At 47.1% G+C, this 24,528-nt stretch overlaps 1 protein-coding gene across 1 annotated transcript; it reads left to right on the forward strand.

Moving 5' to 3' along the window:
- The first annotated feature begins 566 nt into the window (after nt 1-566).
- Nucleotides 567-24,073, forward strand: ZBTB40 (zinc finger and BTB domain containing 40). Its single transcript, XM_066203248.1, is given in 22 exon segments — nt 567-591; nt 594-739; nt 741-1,141; nt 1,143-1,279; nt 1,894-1,941; nt 1,944-2,026; nt 8,898-9,123; nt 9,613-9,655; nt 9,657-9,700; nt 9,703-9,746; nt 14,294-14,382; nt 14,384-14,500; nt 16,836-16,955; nt 19,578-19,882; nt 19,885-20,028; nt 21,767-21,916; nt 21,919-21,983; nt 22,793-22,982; nt 22,985-23,131; nt 23,134-23,162; nt 23,902-24,038; nt 24,040-24,073. Coding segments are annotated over 22 exon segments (2,724 nt in total).
- The last annotated feature ends 455 nt before the right edge of the window (nt 24,074-24,528 follow it).

The raw sequence follows: 24,528 nt of genomic DNA on the forward strand, positions 1-24,528 counted from the left end.
ATCCTAACCAGTAATTTGGGGGAGAAAATGAACTGGTCCCAAAACACTTAGTGCTTTGCAGGCCCAAACTAACACCTCAGATTCTCCTCTGTGTTTGGTAGATGATCTGAAGAGGTCTTCATGCCCTGCTTCCCCACCAGTCCTTTCAGAAACCAGCTGCTGAATTCAGCATCAGCTCCAGCTGCACAGCCTGGCACTGCAGTGCCTGATCTGATGGGGCACTCACACCTCTGTGAGATGTTTGGCACATCAGGGAGGCTCTACTCCCTTTTTATAGCTCCGGGGACTCAGTACTCAGTCCAAATCTGCTCATTTAGGTTTGAACACTATCTAGACTCTTCAGGTCTCAGAGTAACTTGCTGAATTTGAGGAGTGTGAGTTCAGAATAAGGATCTTGCGTAACCAAAGAATTGAAGCATATTAAATGACTAAAATGTGTAAACTGGAAAGTCATTCTCTTACTCTTTCTGGCAGAGAGAAGTGCTACCAGGATCCCTCTCCTTTTCATTACCTGAGCTTTGTGAAAGCAGTGTGGAGACCAAGGCAAGAGGAGGTTAGCAGGTACCATGGAGCTTCCCAGTTATGGCAGGCAGTGCTGCTCCAGTTGTACACTCTCTGCAAGGAGCAGCACTTCTGCACCATCTTCACTGCGAGTGTGCATTTCAGAGCACACAAGGTGGTTTTGGCTGCTGCCAGCCTGCTGTTTAACTCCCTGTTGGACAGCACAGACACCATCTCCCATCAATGCTTCCGTGGTAACACCTGAGGAGTTGGCACTCTTACTTGAGATGATGTATGGTGGCAAACTCCCAGTGGGGAAACATAATTTCACCAAAGTTATCTCCGTGGCAGATAGTCTGCAGATGTTTGATGTGGCTGTTAGCTGCAAAAACCTCCTCAGGGATCTCATAAGTTGTTCTGCTCTTACAGTAGTGAGAGGAGTGTCCAGCCAGGAAGCAGATTCATCTGGAAACCAAGCTGAACCTAATTACCTGTCCCAGTCTGGAAGACCTGATGAAGAAAAAACATTTATCATCCTCACTCAGGGAGTTTCTCCTTTACCTGCCCCTGTAGAAACAGAAATGGAAGAAGGTGTTTTTCCTCCTGGCCAGGAATTTACTGTGATTCATACCTGACTTCATGATGTTGAGTGACGCCAGGTTCCTCTGGGAGGACTCAGGCTCTGGCCCTGCCCAGCCTGCCCATGCTGAGTGGAGCGGCTGTATGGATCAGGAGCTTGCTGAGCCTCTAGAGGGGAAAGGGCAATTGAGGGATTTAGGTGAGACATCATGGGTCTGGCACAGCATTGCCTCATATTTGAAACACATTGGCTCACAGTTGTCTGTTTTGGGGTATTTTTCCTGTTTGGGGTATTTTTACTCTGTGTTTGATCTTTTTAGTTTGACCTGGGTTGGGAGCAACAGCAACGTATCCCCCTGTTCTGCAGAGGTTTTCTTCCTTTGGCTTTTGTAGTTGATTCATGCTCATTGCTCTGCCAGAGCTGTAGTGAGCAAAACTTTTATTGCCCACGCATGTGATTGCCATGCAGTGGGATCTGTGTTACTGCAGGACATGGGGCTGATTAGACAATCTGTCTAACAGCAAGTGAACAGAGCTGCTTGCTAATGCTACCTTATCCTTTAAACTCCTGTTCAGCATGGGAGGAAAACAGAGGCTGTACTGGGTTTAAAATAAATGCTCCATTTATAACTGGTGTTAAATAAACTGTTGGTTTTCCCTCCAGACTGTGTGATGTCTTCAGAAGGGATTTATAAGTCACAGTTTTCCTATTATAGCAAATGTGCTGGTTACAAACTGATGCCTTTCAATCACATAATGCTTTCTGCGAATCCATTCAATTAGCAAATAATTCATCTTGTTTCTCTCGCACAGCAGCAGAGAGCAAAAGCTGTAAACTGGATTTCTTTGTTCAATATGAAAGTTTTTCTCTGAGGTTCTTTCTGATGCCCAGGCTGTGCTGAAAAGACTCAAAGAGTGCAAAGAAATTGATGCCTCTCAAAAGGAGGCAGGCGTGTTTACTTCCGTATATCATGCAAGTTTTTTCTTCACCCTGCTAAGGGCTGTTAATAGTTTGTGCCTTGTTTAGGAAATCGTTTCATGGGAAGCTGGTGCCTGGTTGGTTGAAGGGCATCATGTGCTCACCTGAGCAACAGCCTGGAGAGAAGCATCTGTAAGTGCAAGTTGCTCGGGCATGCAGGTAAATAAGTATGTGCTGTCCTGAAGACATCCTTGTGTTGTAGGAGAGCTCCAGCACAGATTTCTCTCCTCCTGTTTATGGCATTTGCTTCAGGAACTGTATTGACTTGTAAACAACTGACATATGAGATCCCAGAATAGATTTTCCGAGCCCTCAGCACTGTCATGCTGTGAAGCATCTGCTGCTCTCTGTGTACGGCAGAGCTGTTGAGGGAGGAGTGGGACAGGGCGTGGCAGGGGGAGCTGGGTGCTGCCCCATGGTGCTTCTCTTGCCAGTGTGCTGCTTTAAGAGCACTTGGAGTTGGTAAATGATGCTTGATTCCTGTTGGAGGAGGTAACTGAGTCTGCTGCTGGGCATATGCTCAAGGGTTCTCTGGGCTCTGAGCTGTGGTAGCCAGAAACGCCACCCATTGTCCCACCTCGAGGGCAACACAGAATGTGATGTCTGTACCGCAGCGACAGTGGAGCGGGGGGACACGGAGCTTGTGAATGATTGCAGTGAGTCTAGGTGGGCACTTGTGCTGGCTGCACACTCTTGTGTGCAGGGTCTGCAGAAAAGCTGTGGCCAGTGTAGAGCAAGGATGGGACTGTGCTTGCTGTTCGCAGCCTAGCCATTTCTGGTAGAGCAGTTTTTATACCAAGCTGTATGAACTGCCCTGCATGCCTTTCTGAAGGGGAAAAAGTATTACTTTTTCACTGCTGGATATTCTGTGGCTCCCTGGTTATCCAGCCTTTGGAAGCTGAGCAGTGCTGTTCCGTAGGCTGCGGACTGCCATGCTCTCTAGGTTCCCATGTAATTGCTGGCTGAAAACTGTCTGGATCCAAGTCCCTCCAGTAGCAGTGTGATCACAAGACATGGTACATTTTGACCATTGTGGCACTCTGCTTATAAAAGCCCAAGACCACATCTTTATTAGAAAAAAAAACCAAACCCAAACCTGTGACAACAGGGAGGAGAATTCCCTTGGGTTGAGGAGTGCAAGATTGTTTTCTGCTGAGTCCTTAAACTTTCATGGAGGGAAGGTCATGTTCTCTTAGCAGCTGGTTCTCCTGATGTTGTGGAATGTCACATATTGGGGGCTTTAGGAGAGAGATATGGATCCTAATTCATATTTGCAGTAGCAAGCACAAGCCCAGTTGGGCAGACAAGCACCTCTGAGTGCCCTGCTTAGAGAAGAATTAGATTTTTGTATGCTTGTTTTTCACCATGATCAGATGAATGTATCAGGTTTAGGGTTTCACCTGTTGTGCACTTTTACACACGGATCTGAGCTGGGGTGGGTGCTGTGCAGTGTGGATGGGTGCTGCCAGAAGGGATTTGGCAGCTCCATGCCCCTATGCCAGCAAGCCCTGTCCGTGTTCCTGCCTCCCCTTACTGCTGGTGGCAGCACAACAGCCCCATTTGCTATTGCTTTGCAGCCGCTGCTGTTTCGTGTTCCTTCAGCACTTCAGACCCAGCAGGGAAGGTTTACAGATCCATTCCTGGCCTTTTGTGCTCCCAAATGAGCTGTTACAGCAGGAACCAAGCGAGAGGTTGTGGAGCTCAGAGCCAGTTTGGGTGTCTGACCGCAAAGCGGTAGCTGGACAATTTTTCTGCAGCTATAAATAAATGCTGAATAAATGAGAAATGGATTTTCTTTAAGCCTTCCTGAAAAATCGCTTTTCAACTGTGACAAGCATGAAAAGTGTCAGACCCAGGGCAGTGGGAGAACAGGCTGCAGCCTGTTATAAGCAAGGGCTCAGCCAGATCTGTCCTTCTCTGAGCTCCCCTCTGGGACCAGCAGGACCTGTGGACCTTAGCACTGAGTCTGTTTCCAGCACACAGAGCAGCTTTTCCCTACAAGAGCCTGGTATTTCCTTTGCGGGGGGAAACACAGCAGTGTATTTTTAAAGTCATGCTTGAAGTGCAAGTTCAGCTCCAAAGAGCTGAACTGGGATGTGTAACTCAGGCTGAGTTCGTGCCAGTGGTAGATGTCAATGGATTTTTTTTTTCCTCTCATTTCCACCCCCCCCCCCCCCCCCCCGCCTTTTCTTTCTATTCTTTTGCTAGTCATTTGTTTGAAGTCTCCAGTGCCTCAGGGCAAGTAAAAGTGTGTCTGGAAGCCGGTGAGACACTGCTTCTTTGTAGAAATCATTCTTACTGGATGTGCTTGCCCTGCTGCAAGGGAGCTCTCCCATTCCTCAGGAGTATTCTCTTTTGGAAGCAGCTGATCTCACTAGGCAAGCGCTGGTTGTTTTGGGCAGTAAAGCCTGGGCAGCATAGGAGTTTAGGGGAGTTTTGCCAGCCTGCCTGTTGGCACCAAGGCTGCCCTGGTGTTCAGGCCCCTGTGTTTTCAGTGGAATTTGGCCTTGGATGCCTCTCTGTTTCTTTTCCTTTGCTGGTGAACTCATCCCGGCATGGTATCTTGTTCTGTGCAGCGCTCCAGTCTGCTCCCCTCTGCTGTTCCTGCCTATTTCCTCCTACGTCCAGCGGAGACTCTTTTGGTTGTGGAGTTTTTCCCCAAAAAAGATTTGTGGTGCAGGGCTGTTTTTTGTGAGAACTATTGCTTCTCTCTGAGTTTGATTTTCTGTTCTGCTCCCCAGACTGAAAAATGCAGATGAATTGCTTTTCAGTTTAGGGAGATGTGACTTTTGGGGTTGTTTCTGTTTTATAGTTTCTCTGTATGTTTCACATAAACTATTCCTATCTAATTTGGTTTTGCCTTGGATGAAACCTGCTTGGAAATGAGAACAAGAATGAAATTGCAGTAATTTAGGAAAGCGTAGAAGAGCTTTGCCGATGTCAAGTCTTATCTTCCTGTGCTCTCTTAGAGAAACTCAATTCAAATTATTGCACAGTTCATTTGTTCCCTCTCCTACCAGGTTCAGATGAAGTGGGGGAGCATTGGTTCTCCCACGCAGAATAAATGTCACTGTGTTTGTGGATCATTTCCATTGCCTGTGGGCCCGTCCAGCCATTGTCACCCTTCATTTGGAGCTGCAGGGATTTCTGGATGAGGCAGAAGAAAGAAGTTTCCTGTTACCTTCTGCATCCTGATTAGGAGAGAGAGCTTGTGAGGGTTTGGAGGTTTTTTTCATGGTGACAGAGCTAGAGAACTTTTTTTTCCCCTCTGTTCTGGTGTATTTTTGTAGAAGTTTGGGCTGAGCTTTTGTTCTTGTGTGGAACAAGCAAGGGGTCAGTGTTTTCCACAGGGTCTCCCTCATGAGTTATGTACAGATGCAGCCTCGGAAAAAAGAAATCTCTATAGGTTTCTGAAGGAAAAACATGAACGTAGTTTTTCTCTGATTATTGTATGCACAATACAATAGCTGATTGACGATCGACTTAAGGGTGGGTCACAGCCAGGGAGCTTCTCTGAGGGTCAGGCGTGTGGAGCCAGTCCTGGGGTCGTCCGTGCCACTGACCCTGTGAGCAGCAGCAGCCTATGGAACAGCACTGCTCAGCTCCCAAAGGTGGGATAACCATGGAGCCACAAGATGAGCTAGCAGTGAAACAATCCCTAACCATGCAGGTTTTTGTTGCAGCGTGCCACAACGAGGGCTTGAGAGTGCCCAGCGCTTTTTTTTTTTTTTTGGTGCTTTTTTACAGCACACTGCAGTGGATGGCTGACGATAGAGGCAAAGGGATGCGTTCTTGTTTGGATATCTGAAGGCTGTATATTGTAGCAACTAGATACGACTTCAGAGGGATCCAGGGAGGAGAAGAGCATTGGGCTGATGACACAGGATTAAATATGGGGCAAAAGGGGTGGATCTGAGGGTAAAGGGCCAATGGGGATAAGGGAAAGTGGTGCAGGGGTGTGGCTAAGAGTTGGGAGAACCAATAGGGTGACAGGGGTTGAGCAATGCAGTAAAACTCGGCCAATGAGGATTAAGGGAGGGAAGAACATTCTAGAGAGGGTACATAAATGGTAAATGGGGGCTGAACAAGGGTGACATCAATTATTAAACCAATAGGATAACTGAACCTAAAAGGTATTAGCATGTAGCTGCAAAGACTTATGGGACGGAGGCCTTCCTTACCCTAACCTAGAGGTTGCTTTGGCCCCTGCAGGGTTTAGGCATGAGTCCTCGGGTGGCAGGCCCATGGGCCTCCACTGGTTTCAAATTGCTCTTTTATATTTTTTTCACCTCCTGTACATCAAAACCCAAAGCAGTGTGCATCTGCAGGGAACCAATGATTGTGGCTGTGGAAGTTTCCCCACAATGCCCGGCCTCCTGCAGTGTACCTGAGTGTCCCTCAGCTCTGAAGGGAGTCAGCTTTTTCTGCCGCCCTGAGCAGGTGCTTCCAGTCTGTCTCATGCAGATCCCTACCCACCACCCCCTGGACACCTGCATTCACTCTAAAGCTCATGCTTGAAGGAGATCACACAGAAACAGTCAATTAAGTGGCTTTTTTTTGCTGGGATGTGCTCTCATTGTGGGAGCAGGAGCGTGGATAAGGCATGAAAAGCCATAACCGTGCTCACCCACCTTCAGGGAAGAGTTTAATGACCAGCTGGGCTAATGGCTGTGCTGTGTGCCCTGCCTCTCTCCTCACATCCCTCTTGAGTCTTAGTTATGGGCCACTGCACATTACTTGCACATGCAGTTGAGATCTTCTCTGGAAAAACATGGAAGATGAGGAGGTGCTGTGGAGACAGGAGACCTGCCTCCAGGATCCTTAACCTGCAGAGGTTCCTGTTCAGAGCTTGCCGTGGGGCTGCTGTGGACATGGGGATGTTCAAGATGAACCACTGTTCCATGGTGTTTGATGTGCTCCATGGTGCTGAGGTGGGAGTGTTTGGATCACCAGAACTGATATTTTCGATTGGGATCAAACCTCTGGTGTGCCATGGTGTTTGGTGGCACAGCTCTGACCAAGCTTGAGCCAGGTCTTGGTGATGCAGTTTCCCCGTGCAAGAGGCAGTCTCTTCCTCCCATGTGGAAGATGGAAGTGTGCAGATTTGTGCCAGCTTGGCCATGAAGGGTCTTGCAGTGTCCTAGGCAGTGAAAGCCAGGTGGATCAGGCTGTAATGTGGGGGCACATTGTGACTAAGTGGAAGCTGGGATTCCTGCTGGTATCAGTATTTCTCCATCTTTTTCCAGGATCTTTGGAAATTGTTAGTGCTTTGAAGTAAATCTGAAATATATGGTGTGCTTTTTCACGACAATGCTAAAAGGCAGTTGTTCCCACTGAGCAACGTGTCCGAGGAAATGTCTTCTGGAAAGAGCCTATAAATAGCAGAATATTTCAGTTACTGAAAACTCATTTCTATTAACCAAATCCATGCACTGAGGAAGGGATGTTACCTAGGGCTCTGGGTAGCAATGCTGTGCTGATTTTAATTTTAAACCCCTAAATCTGAAAAATATATCGCAACAATGCAAGTTACTTTTCATCCATATTAGTGCAAACATGGATTTGGCAGGATGTGAGCACCTCTAGGATAATGAGAGTGGAGATATTTTGTGTTTTACATGCTCATTTTGATCTGGAAGGGGCCAGGCACGCAAACCTTGAGAGCAAACATGATCTGGTTATCAAGTTTCATTACAAATTAATGTTTGCTTTAAAAAAAATACCTTTGTGTTTGTTCTTCAGCACATCTGTGTTTTCTTTCCAGCAGAGCCCTTCATGTCCACACTCTTTGTTCAGCAGGCAAGCTGCCGTGAGTGGGAAGAGCTGGGACTGCTGCAGTTTCCCCTCTGTGGAGTCATTGCAATAGGTCATTGCACTGCCACACTGCCCTAATGTGTGAGCATTTACACCTGCTAGGAAAAGCCAGCCCACCAGCTCCTGCTGCAGCCCCAAGCAGTTGCATACAGGCTTTTTATCATTGGAATAAAAATGACAATGACAGCAGAAAATGGCCATTCTCCCTCGAGCAGAGCTGAACTTCCCACTTCAAAGGTACCTTTATCAAATCCCTGGAGTCTCCAATAAAGGCTGCCTGCTCCAAAAGGCTGGCATTTCTCCTGGAGAGCTGGGGAGCATGTGTCTTCAGGGGCAATATTTACAGCATTAAATGACTCTGGGGAGATGGGAGTAAGAGTTCCAGCTTATTTCTTTGCCTTTTAGTTCCATAACTGTACAGGCACGTCTGCCTCTGGTTGCTGTTTCAGGTCACTGAAATAGATTTTGGAGTTCTGGGTTTGATTGCCAGGTGTGCTGAGAGCCCACAGCACTCAGAGTTTGTGTGCCTCCTCTCCAGAGTTTTCTCTAGGAGACAGAATTCCCTTGTGATTGAGAATGGAGATTCCTGAAAGTTCCACTTGAAACGCTCTCTGCTTTCTTTGCAAGTGTTCCCTCCTTGTTCTGCAGTGAGATCCAGTATCTCTTGCCCTAGCTTTGCCTTCCAAAGCAGCAGTGTTAAATTCACACTTCGTCAGGTCTTTCACACTTAGTGGTCTTTGGATAGTTGGACATGAAGAAACGTTTGGTGGTGGGACCAGCTCCAGTCTGTGGGATTTGCTGTATGGATAAGGGCTGGCAGCAGGGCCTGTTGCCCTTCTTCCCAGCGCAGGCAGCCAGAGGCCAGAGCTTGGGTTCAGTGTGTGTGCATGTGTGTGATTATTTTTTTGTCCTGTTTGATTTTTTGTCCCTTGACCTAAACTCCAGGGTTCTGCTTGTTGTGTCTGTCTGTATAGGGCAGGCAACCCTGTTCTCTAAGCCTTCCTGCACTTCTGTTCTGCTGTAGGCTCTGGCTGCCTGTCTGGCCAAGGCAAAGGAACAGTGAGTGTTCAAGAAGCTGCTGGGCAAAGTGAAGGATGCGCACAACCAGGACAGTGACACTCAGGATTCTCAGCCCCTGGACACTCAGACCCTCGTGTCTTTTCTGAAGCTGTTTCAAGACACAAATCCTGAACTTAGAGTGGCTCGGGTGGAGAGGGAGCAGGGCAGTGGAGAAGACCCACAGCGAGCAGGCAGGAAATTTGGTGCAACCTCTGGCAAAGTGAGTGGGCAACCTTACAGAGAAACCCTGTATCCACATACAGGAGGTTTATCACATGCTGGCCAAGATCCTGGAGCATTTCTGCCTGTGCAGGGCTCTCCCCACTGCTGCCTGGAGGGCTGGATCAATGGCTGGCAGCCAGCGTGGGTCAGAGCACAGCTGAGGCTTGGGATTGAAAACTTCTTTTTCACTCGAGTCTGACACAAAACAGTGGCCTTGCAAACCTGGTGTTAACCTCCAGCTTGCTTTATGGCTTTGTGCTGTGTTAGATAAATGAGGCATTTTCCTTTCACAGTGTTTAAAGAGAATACTAAAGTGATTTTCCTCTGCTGCTTGTGCTTGGGATGAGCTTTGCTATTCACTTAGATCTTTCAGAGAGTCTCCCTCGCTTCAGGAACCTGTCATTTTCTTCTGACTGACTTATTTCTTCTCTTGTGTTTCTGAATCTTTTTCCCCCCAGAGAGCACAGCCGAGGAAGAGAGGCTGACCGCTGTGCTGCAGGGAGGAGCTGATCCAGAGCGTGGCCCAGCTGAGCCCCATCACAGAATTTTGGAGGCAGGAGAAGAGGGATTCCTGACTGCCTCGGAGAAGTGGGTAAAAAAATCTGAAATAGGCAAACTGTGTGGGCAGGCTGAGGTGTCTGTGTCTTCAGGGTAGCATCATACACATGGTTTAGCAGGTGATGGGCAAGCTTTACCTGGCACTTCCACCTGCCTTCTACACAGCATCGACTGCACAATGTGTGTTCTCAGGTCCTTCTGTGCTAGATTGTGGGAATAGTGAAGACTGAGCAGTGAAGGAAACCTGGAGACCAGGAGCAGTGTCAGACTGCCCCTGCAAGGGGAGCCTGGGCCAGAGGAGGTGCCTGGTACTCCTCACACCCTGAAAAACCTTTTTTGGGAATAAGGACAAGGCTCTTTAGGGGAGTTTGAGCAAAGCTACTAATACCTCTCTGCTACCTGCTTGTCAGTTCCTGGTCGTCAGCTTCCCTTTTAGCTGTCTCCCAGCTTTATGTCATTTTTGCAACTCTTACCACACAGATGCCTGCAAGACTAGCACATCCACTAAATGATTTGGTTTTATTTTTTATGTGTTGCAGGCAGAAGTTGGTGGGGAGGACTCTTGCTTTCCTTTTCTGTGAGTAACTGCACTCTGTGTGCTGATTTGCAGAAGTCATGAAGAACAAAATGCTGTTTATAACCTGCTTTCCTTTGTCTTTGAGGGGAGCTGGCTGTACCTTGTGCAGCTGGAACTTGCCCTCACATGCTGTGATCAGGACGCAGCTTGACCTCCTGTCCTAGTTTGTCACATCACTGAGCTCCCCTGACACAGGATTATAGTGAGTGGAAAGTTCTGCTCAGTGACATGAATGATCTCTGCTTTCTGTCTGAGTAAGCCTGACCAGAGCCACAACAGGTGGGCTGAGAACTTCTGCCCAGCTCATAAAGCCCCTCAGTTAGGGTCTCATGGTCCCTCACTACATCCAGCATGAACATCCCTGGGCACAGACACAGATTGGAATAGGGCACCTAAAAAGTATTGCCAACAGAGGCATCTGTCTTGTCCTTGTGGGCTGTGGGCTGACTGGTGACTGATGAATTTTTGCCTCCAGAAGCACAAAGCTGAGCCTTGAATGGAGGTGTGAGAGGAGAGAGCAGGGTATGAGTACAGCAAAGGACTTGGCATCTTCTGGGGGTGTTGTGGCTGTCAGCAGAGACCCATGTGGGGGCCTGGAGCTGAAGCTTCATCAGCAGTGGGGAAATTAGGATTTTCATATATGCCTCTTCATGTTGCAGTGCAGACTTACTCTTAAATGCTTCACCTTTTCCCTGCTCTCTTCTCTTTCTCTTCATAGAATTAGGTGGTTAAAATTCAGCTTTTTTTTTTTTAATTTCCCTTCACATTGAAAAAACCAGACACGACCCACCAATAATAAAACCAAAACCATTCTGCCATCATAATTCTCCTCCTTGGGCACAGGATACAGCCTATATCTGCATCATCACGTACTGCAGAGCTCATGCCTCCTTTGGTAGAGCAACAGTGTTTCTTTTCATCCTCACCCGTCTCTGTGTGCTCCCTTTGCTGCAGAGCCTCCAAACCCTGCTCTGAATACGAAATCCTACTCCTCTCTATGGGATCCCTTCCTGCTCTTGTTTCAGCCATCAGTTTCCATCAAATGACAGATTTTTTGGGGAGCACTCCAGTGAGGCTGTGGGCAGAGCTCTATCCTGCTGTGGCACAAGAAAACAAGAAAGAAATTGTCAAGTGTAGACTAACGTTGGGGGGGGGCGTTATTTGTTTAATTCCATCCCCTCTCCCCCAGACAAGTGGGAGAGTGTTTAATTATTCCAGAAGTTAAACTGATTAAAATGATGGGCCCATGGCATGTGGGTAGGTAGGATGCCTGGTGCGTCAGCTGTAGGACTGGGAAAACAAACATGGAATTAGCAGCCACCTCTGAAGGTTTTATCTTACCTGGTTCATCCAGTGTTGCACTGGAGCTCTGGGCTGGCAGGGATGGGATCTCCAAAAGTTCATAAAGATGAGGCTTTCCTTTTCCTTCCCACTGTCTCTGCCTCATTAGCTACACACTTATCCAGCAAGACAAGCACGAGTTTCTTGTGGAACAGCATTTTTTCTTGGCAACTGGGTTCTTTCTGTGCCTGGTCTGAGCTGTGCAATAGGGCAAGTTTGATTTTCTTTGCTGGAAAACCAGTACATGATGTTTTGTGAGGCATCTTTGTAAATCTCTGTTTATTCCTGGGTAACTTTTGAATCTAGCCTTTCTGTTCTTTGAGTGCTTAACTTCTGTGGCTTTTTTGGTGTTTCTGTAATTGGAAAGAGGTGTGGAGGATTTGGATACAGGTTATCACTTAAGAGAAATAAAGTGGGTACAGAGGAAGAGTGGATAACATCTCCTACATGGTGCCTCCTACCACTTAGGTTGTTGAGGAGTTCAGAGTGACCAGTCCACAATACAGCCCTGAAGCAGAAAATCAGAGTAGGTAGTAGAAACATCAACCCTTCCCTTCTGTTCAGGCTTTCTTCTAGAAGGCACCTGAGTGTTCTGAGCTATGTGGTTTCTCTCCCCTTTGACCCCAGTGCAGACCTTGATGCTCAGACCAAGCTGCTTCAGAGCTCAGAGAGGTATCAGGGACAGTACAGGCAGGTCGTTGGCCACTGCAGGAATCTTAACTGGGTACACTGGGGATTGGAAAAATCCTGCTGCAAGCAGAACTGGGGGATATTTTCTAATTACCTCACCTGGTGCTGTCAAAATAAGTCTTAAAATGTCACTACTGCATCTCCCACTGCCAAGGGGCATCTCTTCTACCTGGGAGCAGTGGTAGGTTACAGCAGGAGCTCCCCGAAGGATGCTGCTCTCATACCTCTTTTTGTGTTTTCTCAGAAGAGGACTTCAGATTAAGGGATCTAGAGGCAGGTTGGTGTGAATTGAAGGGGGGAATACATCAGCAGGTTCACTAACAGAATTTGGGCTATAAAAGGACAGATCTTTAGAAATGAGAGAAACTAATTAAGGAGTTCAGGTGCTCATTAGAGCGCAGGAGGAGCTATTGGATTAGTTTCTTTTATGTTAGAGGTAGGGGAACTGTCTGAAGTTTGCATCCTGAATGAGAGAGAAGAACTTACATGAGAGGTCACAGACCTGAGTGAGTGAGTAACTTGAGGAAGAGCTTTAGGACATTCAGGGAATGGCTGAAATGTCTGACAGGCAAACAAACATACTGTAGAGCTTGTGGAGAGGCTTGTGGCACATCAGGCTGCTGGGCATCGTGGCAGATATTGTCTGACCAAGAAAAAGAATAAGGAGAGGAGATGACCTGCAAATTCATGGCTTAGCCTGGAGCCTGATCCAGGAGAAACACAGAAACAGAAATTTCCTGCAGATGAAGGAAAATCCCAACTCAAATGACATCCCTCAACAATCAATTCTCACTGAGTAGTGAGGATTGACTGATGTGGTGGTATGAAGTGAAGGGTGTGCATTGGGTGCAGGAGTGAGAACTAAGAGTGAAGACCTCATCCAAAATTTCTGTTCCAGTCTGGTTCAAAAAAGGTGAATTCATATTGGAACTTGACAGATCTGCAGTGGGAAGTCCAGGGAAGTGTAGAAGCTGTTTTATAAGAGGAGCTGCCTTATTTAGACAAGGGAAATGAGGACTGAGAGAGAATATAATCATGGTCTTATGATGAAATCAGAGAGGAAGGGTAGGGTAAACACCTCAGAGAGTTTAAAAGGCTTTTTAAGCTAAAAAATAATGTTGGCACATGAACAAACAGACATACGCTGGCCATGAATAAATTTCAGCTGAAAATTTGAAGAATCAGCAGGGGAATGAGGCTGTGGAAGAGCCTACTAACCAGGAGAAAGGGAGCAAAAATGTAACTCGTTTTAGGACAAATCTTAATAATTTTATTGATAGGACTGTGTAGTGCCTATTGTCATCAGGGAGCTGGGCTGGTGCCCTGCTGAGGTTCTGCTCAGGAGCACAGTGTTGGTGGAAGGGAGGTCAGCCTGTATTTGCCAAGTGCCTCTCCCTTGTAGGAGCTTTGTAGGTATTTTACTGTCATCCTAAAGCTTTTCCAAACTACACTGGTTGTATCTCATGTAAGAGATGTTTCACGGGGCCTTGTCACTGAAATAATAATTCAGGTAATAGGTGCTTATCTAAATAATAAGAGTATTTTCTCCTGGCCATCAGTTTTTTGATGGGAAGCAGAAAAATTGCGGAGACAAGGGAAACGAGGCTGTCAGTTTTAAAAGTGTTCGCTAAAAATATTACATGAAATGTTGTTTTGAACATTCTTTCTAAGTCTACTTTTTTTTTTTTTTCCTTTTAAAAAGTAGTTTTTGCTAGTCAGCCACTTCCAAATGCTGGACTTGGTGGAAGAACCCACTAGATTTGTTTTCAAGGTGACATGTCTGTTACACCTCAGCCACGTTTGGGTGTTCCTGTAACTGCCACCCTACAATCCCTTCCAGTTAAATTGTGTAAGCAGTGGGTAGGGATCTAGTGCAGTATTGGGACACTGTTCTGTTTTTCTGATCTCTCTTCTGATCCAAGGGGTTGTAGGAAGCTGTCACAGACAGTTTTGTGGCTGTTTCTTTGTCATAGGTAGTTTTGGCTTGCTGTGAAGGCAGCTCTTGGAGGGAAGCCATGGACAATCTGCTCAGGAAGGTGGATGAAGAGAAAACCCTGAAAGTGGAAACTTCTAGGGACTGTGAAAGCATCCTTCCCTGGACTCCAGCTTCTGCTGGACAACTTGGTGGCAACAGCAAACATCTCTGATGGTAAAGGTATGAGGAAACTAAACTTCCGTTGGTGACTTTACTGTATGGTAGTGACTGCCTTTGAAAACAAGTATCTAAAAATTCCCCTAAGCTGGAGATGTCTTGACGTTAAATACAAACAGTGTCTTTCTTGGAATTCCTGGTGATTGAGGGAGATGGGAGAGAACATTTATTTGGACAGTGCTTCTTTCCTTGATCCAGGTACATTTCTGCTTGTGGTGGTCTCCTGTGTGCAGCAGAGTGTGCTAATGGGAATCCTACACTTAGTGTCTCCATTACACATCATTCTGTTGGATGGCCAGGCCACCCCTCTTGTTTGTTTTGGTGGGATTTCTTTGTTTGCTGCCTGCCTGTGTTGGCTTAGGGACTGAGAAGCCCTCATCTTTTGCCTGGTGGGACAACCTCCCAAGTTTTGCTGTGTTTAGGCACACTCTGAACAATTCAGATCAAGACACTCTGAAGTCACATAAAATTTAAAACTAAATTAACATGCAGTGAAATGTAAATGAGGATTTAATAGAAAGCAAAACTGTGCTCATAATGCTGATGATTTCCTCTGTAGCAAACATTACCAACATGCACTTGGCTTTGTCATTTGTTAAGCACGATTGCTTTCTCAAAACACCAGATTCCCAGCATGGTTAATTATCTCCTGGTAATACCCATTCCAAGGAGGGGCATTCCTTAATTACACAGAACTGAATTTCCTCAAATTCCAGCTTGAACTAACAGAAGCACAACTATTTCTTAGGATGAAAATGAAGAGGGAGGGGATGATTTGAGTCTGCTGGCAACTGATGGATTAACTGGTGGTACCTTTGGTGTCCCGTGCTGCCCAGGGAGCAGGAGGCCCTGCACTGTGGCACAGAGCATGTGCTGGCTCTCAAGATCACCTTGGCATGGTGGCAGAGCAGTGAGTGCATTCATAACAACTCCGTTTTGTGTCATAAAATCAGAAACATTCCGATGGGAGAAGAAGGAAGATACTTCATCTGTGAATTTCCCTTGGCTTTGCTGGGGATCAGATTCATGTTTTCAAGAAGTCTTTGTTCAGGGAGTACCTGTTCATAGTAGCTCAGAATCTTCTACTGAATATTCCCCCAGCCTACCATTGCTTCCTTCCCATCCCAGAGAGTTTTCTCTTCTTACACAGCACTGTATTTTCTGGGTCCCAGAGACTTTACCTGTTTTTTTCCAAGCTGTGCTTCCTGCTTTTCTCCCTGGTATTGCTGTGAGAATGATGGATTGTTCTGGTTGGTACTGAACCAGAATGAGTAAAAGGCACAAGCACAAAAATCATGCATGGATGTCTGGGATGAGCTACAGGTTTTGGATTTGGGTTTTCCCACTGAAGTATAACTGTGCATCTTCTTCAACTTAGCAACTGCAATGGTGAAAAAATCCTTTTCAGATTAATGTATTTGCCAATTTCCAGTTTTATTTATCAAGTAATCAAGTACAAGTGCAATCCTAGATTGCTTTTGGGACACAGTAGATTTTGACCAAGTTTCTTCATTATCCTGAATAAACACTGTTTCTCTTCCTGACTTAGTCCATCATGTCCTGATGCTAGGGTGTCTTTAAGGGGTTGATGACTCTGGAGTCATCATTTTTCTGATTCATCAAGGCAAACTCAGCAGATCCAGCTTAGAATTGGATAAGAGAAAGGAATGAGGATAAAGTTGCTTTTTTTTTTTGATGTAAGAGGGAGAAAAAGGTGCTACAGCTGCTCTGCAATCACAAGTCTGGTGTGGGTGCCTTTAATATTTTCATCAAGGGCAGCTCAGCCCACTGAGTTCTTGATTACCTTGGACCACCTGAGTGTAAAATGTTGGTGTGTTTGATAGTCATACAAGGGCAGGAGAAGGACATGAGCCAGGGCATCTCAGAGCTCCTTCTCAGTGGAGTGGATCAAACACTGACTGACAAACCTCTTACAATGAAACTCTAGTTTAGAGTCAGTAACGGGTCTTTGTGATTCCAGGGTATCAGAAGAGGCTGGTAAATGTCTTGAGGTGTTGCCTTCACTGACAAGGCCACGTTTGTCAGCTGAACACTGAGATTTTCTTCCTCTGGGCTCAGACTGGGACTGATACTCAGGAGACATCTGGGTGCCAAAGATGCATTTCTGTTTGCATGTGGGAGTAGAAGATATTCTGTATTGTCACTGCATTGGAGAAGTTCTGATTTATCATGTTCATCCTCTGCTTGAAGGTGAATCTGGGTGTGTTGAGCATAAAGCCCTGAGCATCAGTGAGGCCAGGGAGGACTGGGTGCCTGGGCTTTTTCCGTCTCCCCTACCTTTGAAGCCCTTTGAGAACAAGCTGCAAGCTGAGCTGTTCCTTTTTCCATTCACTGAATTCCAGCAAATGGAGCCCAGAGGATTATAGGGTCAAACTGCAGGGACAATACCAAAAGAACTTTGTGGAGCTCCTGACAGACACCCAGGTGCTGCTGCAGAGCATCTCTGCTGCATGGAGAGAGAGGTGAACAGGCTCCTGCACATGTGCAAGCAGATACAGAGTTTTCATCCACATCTGGGGGGAAACACTGGAATTCCTAAGGACCTGATTGACTACCTGCCATTCTGGGTTTGGGGCAGTCCTCCAGCAGGACTTGGTTTAATGATCCCTTAGAATTCTGTAGTGGGAGTGAGGCAGGTAATGTATATAAAGCTGAAGAATGCTTGACGACTGCTGTAGTTGTAGGGCTTGGAGGATGACAGCACATGTTCCACTCCTCTTCCTGCCTCGATGGCCTCCTGAGAGAGGTCCTACACTGCAAATCCAATATCCATTCCCAGTTCACATCCTCTCTTTGAGCTCCACCAAGAGCTGCCAATCCAGCTGGAATTTTCACCTGGCCATGGCTTTGATTTCTAGAGAAAAGGTGATTCTTTCTTATCTGCCATTGATTCTGTCACCTTCTGCTGCTGCAGGCACTTGTCCCACTCCCCCTGACTCTGTGTGTCCGTGGGGTGTGCCAGGGCTGATGCCCTGATGACTCTGGAGCAGATGAGCCAACAATTCATGTGTCTGTGAATGCGCAGCCTGTGTGAACTCCTGGACACCTTGGCGTGTGTAGCACAGGGGCCTGGGGAGTCAGTGTGACTTCTCTGGCAGCTGCTGCCTCTCTGGCAGCTTTATCAAAGAGAGCAGACTGCTGCCACTGAGTGGCTTTTCAGGGCTTCAAGCCAAGGTTGAGACGAAGTCAAGCAAGAAGCATCATCAAAACCAAAAGCCCTGGAAAATGTTATTGACTTGGCAAAAACATCTATCCTGGATGAAGTGTCCAGAGGAGGATTGCCAGGTACCAGCTTTTTTCTGGCATTCTACAGATCTTTGCACTGAACTTCCATATCTTAATTTTGAGGCCAGTCTGCTCAGCTCTGACATCACTGCTGCTCCTCACCCCTGCTTACCAGGCCCACATATTGCAGGTGACTTTATGGACCTTGTGGCTTTTGTCATGAGCTGTGAGTGATAACTGCCGGCCTCATGTCTGAGGAGTATGAGCTTCCTATTAAGACTGAGGAGACCTTACATTTCTGAGAATGTGTATGTGCTGCATGGAGATGCGTTCAGTTTGCACTTCCACTTGAAAACAACAGTTTTGGCATCTCCACTAAAAAAAAACCCACAAAAAACCTCTCAAAAATTTCTGGTAATTAAGTTAGGTGAACCAAAACTCAGAGCACAGAGCATCCCTGTGGAAGAAACTGCATCCATCCCCAGACATGCTCAGCACTGCAAGTAATGGATTGGTTTCTTTGGTGGAGGTACAACATGGAATCTCTTGGCTTCTCCTTTGAACTCTGCTGGAGTCAGAGCACTGTCACTCTTGGCACCTGGTGTCTGTGAGGGCAGGGTTTGGCTCTTTCAGCCAGCTCCAGAACCTCCTCTATAGCTGTCTGCTTTCCAGGGATCTCAACAGTCATTTAGGAGATCATGTTTGTCAAGATTGGTCTTACTCTCAAATCTCAGAAATGTGTCAAGAGTTCCATAAAAAAGGCTTTTCCTCTCCATGGTCTTGTTTAAAAAAACAAAATAGTTACCATCTACTGGTAGATTGAAAAATCATTCCTCACTTAGGTCAGAAAAACTGACAGGGTTGGTTGAAGGGATGGGGGAAGAAATCTTAGGGGCCACAAGTCAAAGTGACTTTGACAGAATGGGACAGACTGGAGACCAGTTTTCCAGTCTGCTGTTCTCCCTTGATGTGTTTGCAGATTATGGATCACCACTTGGTGTCTTAAGATTTCCAGGTCTCTTGGAATATGTCATCTGGTCTTTAGCTGGTTGGAAATCTGGGGCTGTGGTGCTGAGTGAGGGGACACTGTGCTGAGCTCTTCCCAAAGTGAGGAAGGCAGAGATGAAGTTTTTCAAGCACAGGCTGAGTTTTCCTGTACATTCCTGTCTGTAGCAGTTTCCACGGCCACACAGTTCCCAGGTTCTCATTATAGCAAAGAAGACAAATATATGTTTGCATCTTGATTTCTTCTATACATACATTTCCTGTGGGTCTTTTCAGTAGATTGAGATCCTGGGTGAATTTTCCAGCTTGTGCTTTTTGAGATGATGGTGTTACAGGGACTCGGGAAGGCATTTATGCTTTGTAAGAAATGAAGGTAATGAGCAGTTTAAAATACCTCAGGGCCCTGAGTAGAAGACTCGAAAGGGTCGTGGCAAGATTATCTGTTCCTTTTCAAAGGGATTATGTTTGTGAAGTGTTTCTGAGATTTCTTGTAATTAAGGGCTGGATATCCACTCTCAGTGGCAGATTTTGACAGTATCATACCTGAGGCTCGGCTCTGCAAACATGGCTGTAACTTCATGTGTCTGAGCAGGAGGCAAATGCTTGGAAGGAAGAGTTTGAGAAACAAGCTTTTAGGAAAATCTGGCTCTTGGCATCTCGTGCACACCCTTGCATGTATGGTGGAGAAATTCAAGGATCATTCTTTATGTTTCTAACCATGCATGGCCAGAACCCCTTCTGGCCAGAGCTGTGTGTCACCACTGTGATGGGACAGCATGTCTGATGTGTGTCTGCTGCATCAGAGCAGGGGAAACTGTGTAGGAGCATTCCGGAGATGGGAGACTGAAGGTCAGGTGCTCAGTCCTACTGGACACCACCAAAACGGTAATTGCTGTTTCCATGGGTCTCTTGACTGAGGGAAGAGGGCAGAAACCTGGAATCAGGAGGTGGAAGGTGAACAATGAATCCCAATGTGAAGTTCTGGACAAAGAGAAGGACAAGGCAGGAGTTGCTTGTGCCAAAGAAGCAAAGGAATCCCAAGACAAAGCTTCTTCCAAGAAGAGTTTTGTCTGCAAAGCCTGTGATAAGGTCTTTCACTTCTACTGCCACCTGAAGGTGCACATGACATGCTGTCAGGTGGCCAAAGGAAAGCAGATCAGCGTAAAAAGTGCGGTGAGGTCAAATCAACAAAGAAGGAGCTGGAAAAGCATCAGCTGGAAGTCCATAGGATGGTGGGGATGGCCAAGAAGAAGAGGCTCCCCATGGCATGTGGCATCTGTGGAAGAGAGTTTGCTCATGCCTCAGGCAGGGTTGCTGGGAGCAGATAGAAGTTTGGACAATATAGTAAAGTAATAGTCTGAAATCTTGTCCTTTTCCTCCCTGCAGCTCTGTCAGTGCCATGTGTGAGAAACACAGCTCAGCTCATTTTTCCTGCCCCACTGAGCACAACCACTTTCTGATTAGTTCCTCCCTAATTGGTTTTCCACATAGCTCATCAAGGAAAAGTGGGGCTACTGGCAAATTTAAAAGTCTCCAAAAATAATCAAGCTGTTTCAGTTAGTGGCTGCTTTAGCAGGATGCCTGCGAGGAGCCAAATCTCTTTGCCCTTCCTGGGCCAGCTCAGGATGTAGTGGCAGATCTCCAGGCTGGAGGACACTGGAGTACCTCAGTGTCACTGATGGGCTGGTGGACCTGCAGTCCACACTCCTCCTTTTCCTCCATATTCCTTGCTTTTCTCCTCCTTTGAATAGCTCCTCTCTGTCCCATCACACCTAGACTCCAGTGATGCATTCTTCCTCTGGTTACCCTACTCCCTCCTGTCCCTCCCTTTGGCTGAATTTCCCATATTTTTCATGCCACTGCTTCTCCTGCCCCACACTGTGTGCTGTGCACTCCTGGGACTGAGGCAGGGCTCTTCCAGCTCAGTGGCACAGATGAGGCATCACTGGGGTTGCAATAAATGTGATTGGATGTATTTCCCACTGTTCCATGAGTGTGACAATTCATTTTGAACATGAGACACAGCAGCTTGTAGTACCCCTGGGAGTGTGTCATATCTGTGGACACCTGAGGTCTGTAGTCTGTAATTTTATCCTCCTTGTGCTTTTTTCCAGCACCTCCAGGACATTTTGGATCTTGTACTGAGATGCTTTAGTACCCTAGGAAACAGCTACCCCGTTCACTTCACAGTCTCTTCCTTCTCCCTCTGACGTCGGGTGTAGTCCAGACAGAGCTGCTGTGCCTTGGTTTTGTGTTGTAAAGGTGGCCAAGTCACCCAGAGTGACACAGTAAAATCTTCAGAAGGTTCTTTATTATGGTGGCATGCTGTCTTTTAGACAGTTTTTACAAAATTCATGGGCAACTTTTAATGGGTTAATAGCTTTCTTGTTAATTATTCTGTTAGTAAAAGGTATTTTACTTGTGCATCAAATCTGTCTATTCCTGGATTGTTTACATATTTTCTTTCCTGATTTTCATGGGACAAATCCCTTGTTATTACAGGTGCATTTGTTTTTCACCCTCAAAAGAGATTGTTGTGTTAAAGGAACTTCTCATTCTCAAAACAGCTTCATATGGGAACTTGCAAATTGCTCCTTAACTGCCCTTAGAAGAAATGACAGGCCAGCTTTGGTCCTATCCCCAGTTTCAGGCTCTCACTGGGGTGTCCCTGATGGGAAGATGTATTCCTGCCAGTCATGACAGCCACATGCCAAGGTATTACTGATATCTGCTGGGGGTCTCATGGGGGGATTTTTCCTCCCAAGAAAAGTGAGATTTTAATGGTTTGATGCTATGAGTAGGGTTATCCCAAAAACCAGTGGCAGGGGTGGCTTCCAGCAAACAAGCTGCTGGGAGCCCACCACGGGAAGTAGTCAATGAGCAGGAGCAGCAACACCTATATGTAAAGCTCACACTCCAGTTTTAGTTTTCACCTGGGAAGTAACTTTTCTTTCCCCTCCCTCTGTGAATTTCCCTCTTAATTCTTCTCTTCTTTTCCCTTGATTTCTTGGCCCTCTCTGGTTTTTGCTGTGTTTCTGAGCAGCAGACATTGAAGATCCCTGTGGCTGCAAGAAGTGACAGATGAGCTTTGCCGCCCCGCAGGAACAACACAAGCATGTCCATGAAGCCCATTCCTGGGAGTACCACCCCTGTCCTACCTGCTCCAGAATCTTCAGTGCCCCATTGCTCCTGGAGTGCTCCTGGTGACCCAAGATGGGGGACAGCCCTTTACCTGTGAAATGTGTAAGGAGGCTTACCAGGTGAGCTGATCTCAAATGCCAACATTGCTGTTCCCTGCTCCTGCACCAGGGTGCAGCCATAGACAGCAGTTTGGGGTTGGCAGTGGGAAAAATTGTACAGAGGCAGTGTCCACAGGGAAAAGACAGGTCCATGGGGAGAGATGGGCTTTGGCTGCAAAGTGCTACATATCTGCCCATCAGGACCCTCAGGAATCTCACACATTCAGGTTTCCAGCTGCCAGGAAGTGTAGGAATAAAAATAGTCATGTTGCAAATGGCATGCCTTGGAGGGAATGTGTGTGGGAGCACATTGCTACAGGGGAACAAGAATTCACACCAAAAGGAGACCTGCAGTGAATGAGACAAGGATCAGGGATTCAGCTGTATTCAGCTCATCAGGGACAGTGGAGAAACAGAGTGAGGTGTTAGTGCTTGTCCAGTGGGAGGAGAAGCACGTCTTGTACCTGCTGAGCACAATTCCCCTGTTCTGTTGTTTCCACATCGTTTCTGGCTGTCGTGCTGTCCCTGGAACGGAATCATAGAATGTCAGAGTGTGTTGGGTTGGAAGGGGCCTTAAAGCTCACCTTGGCTCCATCCCCTGCCATGGGCAGGGACACTGTCCACGAGCCCAGGTTGCTCCAAGCCCCATCCAGCCTGGCCTTGGAGACTTCCAGGGATGGGGCAGCCACAGCTTCTCTGAAGAACCTGTGCCAGGGCCTCCCCACCCACCCAGGGAAGAATTCCTCCCCAATATCCCATCTAAACCTGCTCTCTTTTGGTTTAAAGCCAACAGCTTTGGATGGTAACTGATTTGATCCTTGTCATTGCAGCAATCATCAGGGTTATGGTATCACAACAGGACCCACCACCCTGATGTCTTTGCAGCTCAGAATCACTGCTCCTCCAAGTTCTCCTCCCTGCGGTGCAGCTGCTGTGACAAAACCTTCACCCTGCCAGACTCAGACAGTGCTTCTCCCATGGGTTCCCAACCATTCTGCTGCTTGTACTGCTCCATGGCCTTCTGCTCCCTGGGGCCCTGCAGAGCCATGTCACCAGCCAGCACTTCACACAGACAGACAGCACCTTCATCTGTGAGCTCTGTGGGGAGCTCTTCCCCTCCCAGGGCAAGCTGGAGGGGCACCTTAGCACTGAGCATCACAAGGTGGCTTTCTCCAAGCCAACACTGCCCAGGTTGTGCAGGTAAGGACTGCTCTGTGTCACAGACACTGCATTGTTCATCCATCCTCCTCTCCCACCCTCCACTCTTATTCTTCCCAAATCCATCCTGTGGGCCCTGTTGCCCCTTCTTCTCCCTGATTTCCCATTTTTGGAGGGGCCCATGGTGCACACTCCCAGCCCACAATGCTCTGGGATTTCGCTGCTGGCATGGAGCAGGTTTGCTGGAGGGGAAGCAGCTCAGTTATGACTTTAGGGAGCTGAGGAGGGGGATTGACAGTGTGTGTGGAGGTGCCTGGTTACTCAGGGGTTGTTAACATCTTGATGACACCCTGTGACTCTCCAGCTGTTTTGTTGGAGGCCCAGAGGTAGGTTTGAACCCAGCCTCTTCCTCTTGAATATCTCATCCATCAGTCAGGAAGAGTTCCTTGGATGAGGGAGCCCAGTGTGCAAGATTCCCTGGGATGGCATTCCTCCCGTGGATAATCACAGTGTTTACTGTCTACGACTGCTTGTGGAGCTAAATTATAGCAATTTGTGGAGAGAAATATTTAAATTACTCTCTTGTCTTCTTTTGCATCACTGCGGTGTGTGGTTTGGTGTTTCCCATTAGTCTCATGCCTGTTGTAATTGCAGACCTGTGGTGTGAAGCTGAATGTTATTTATTACCTGAGCTGGGGCTGGGAAAGGTGTGAGCAGCAAAGGGATCCAGGGCAAGGTGGTGCTGTACGTCTGACTCTTGGGTCATCTTCCTTCCACACAGGTGACTCAGACCTTGGACCAAGGAGCAGCAGAGCACACAGTCTCTTCTGATGATGCCAATCTTGTGATGTTGCCCAAATCCCAAGTGAGCCAAGCTGGCTCTGAGCTGGTGACAGTGACTATGGAGAACTTGTTTGATGGCAGTCACTCTGATTTCTGAAGAAACCAAGTGAGGCACTGCGGAGGGTGCCTGTGCCTGGCAGCTGGTATCCACTAGGCTTGTTCAGGAGCTCAGTGTGCTGCTCCATCTGGGAGATTTGGGGCTTCTTTGGGAAAGCAATCCCAGGCATGCAGTAAGCACAGCCTGACCACAGACAGGAGAGCTTCATAGATGTTCACTGCCTGGGAAGTCTCCCTGCAGTCAGCTGCTGGTAGAACACTCGACTCCCCCAACATATGAGGAATAAAGCAGCAGAGGAAAAGATGGGAATCAGGTGTGATCCTCCACTGCTGTGAACAGAGAGCAGAGGACTGGTACAGGACAGAGCTGGGGCTTATGGATATGGGAAACAACAAAAAAACCACGCTGTCCTGAGAATTTAGGTTGGAGATTTTTATGGCTGAATCAGTGATGTGCTCACAGGTATCTTCTTCTGCAAGGTGTAAGGGTTGCTTTGTTCCTTCTGCT

This window comes from Chamaea fasciata, unplaced genomic scaffold (assembly GCF_029207755.1).
Source record: "Chamaea fasciata isolate MVZ Bird 193981 ecotype frontalis unplaced genomic scaffold, bChaFas1.0.hap1 SCAF_23, whole genome shotgun sequence".
Classification (NCBI taxonomy): Eukaryota; Metazoa; Chordata; class Aves; order Passeriformes; family Sylviidae; genus Chamaea; species Chamaea fasciata.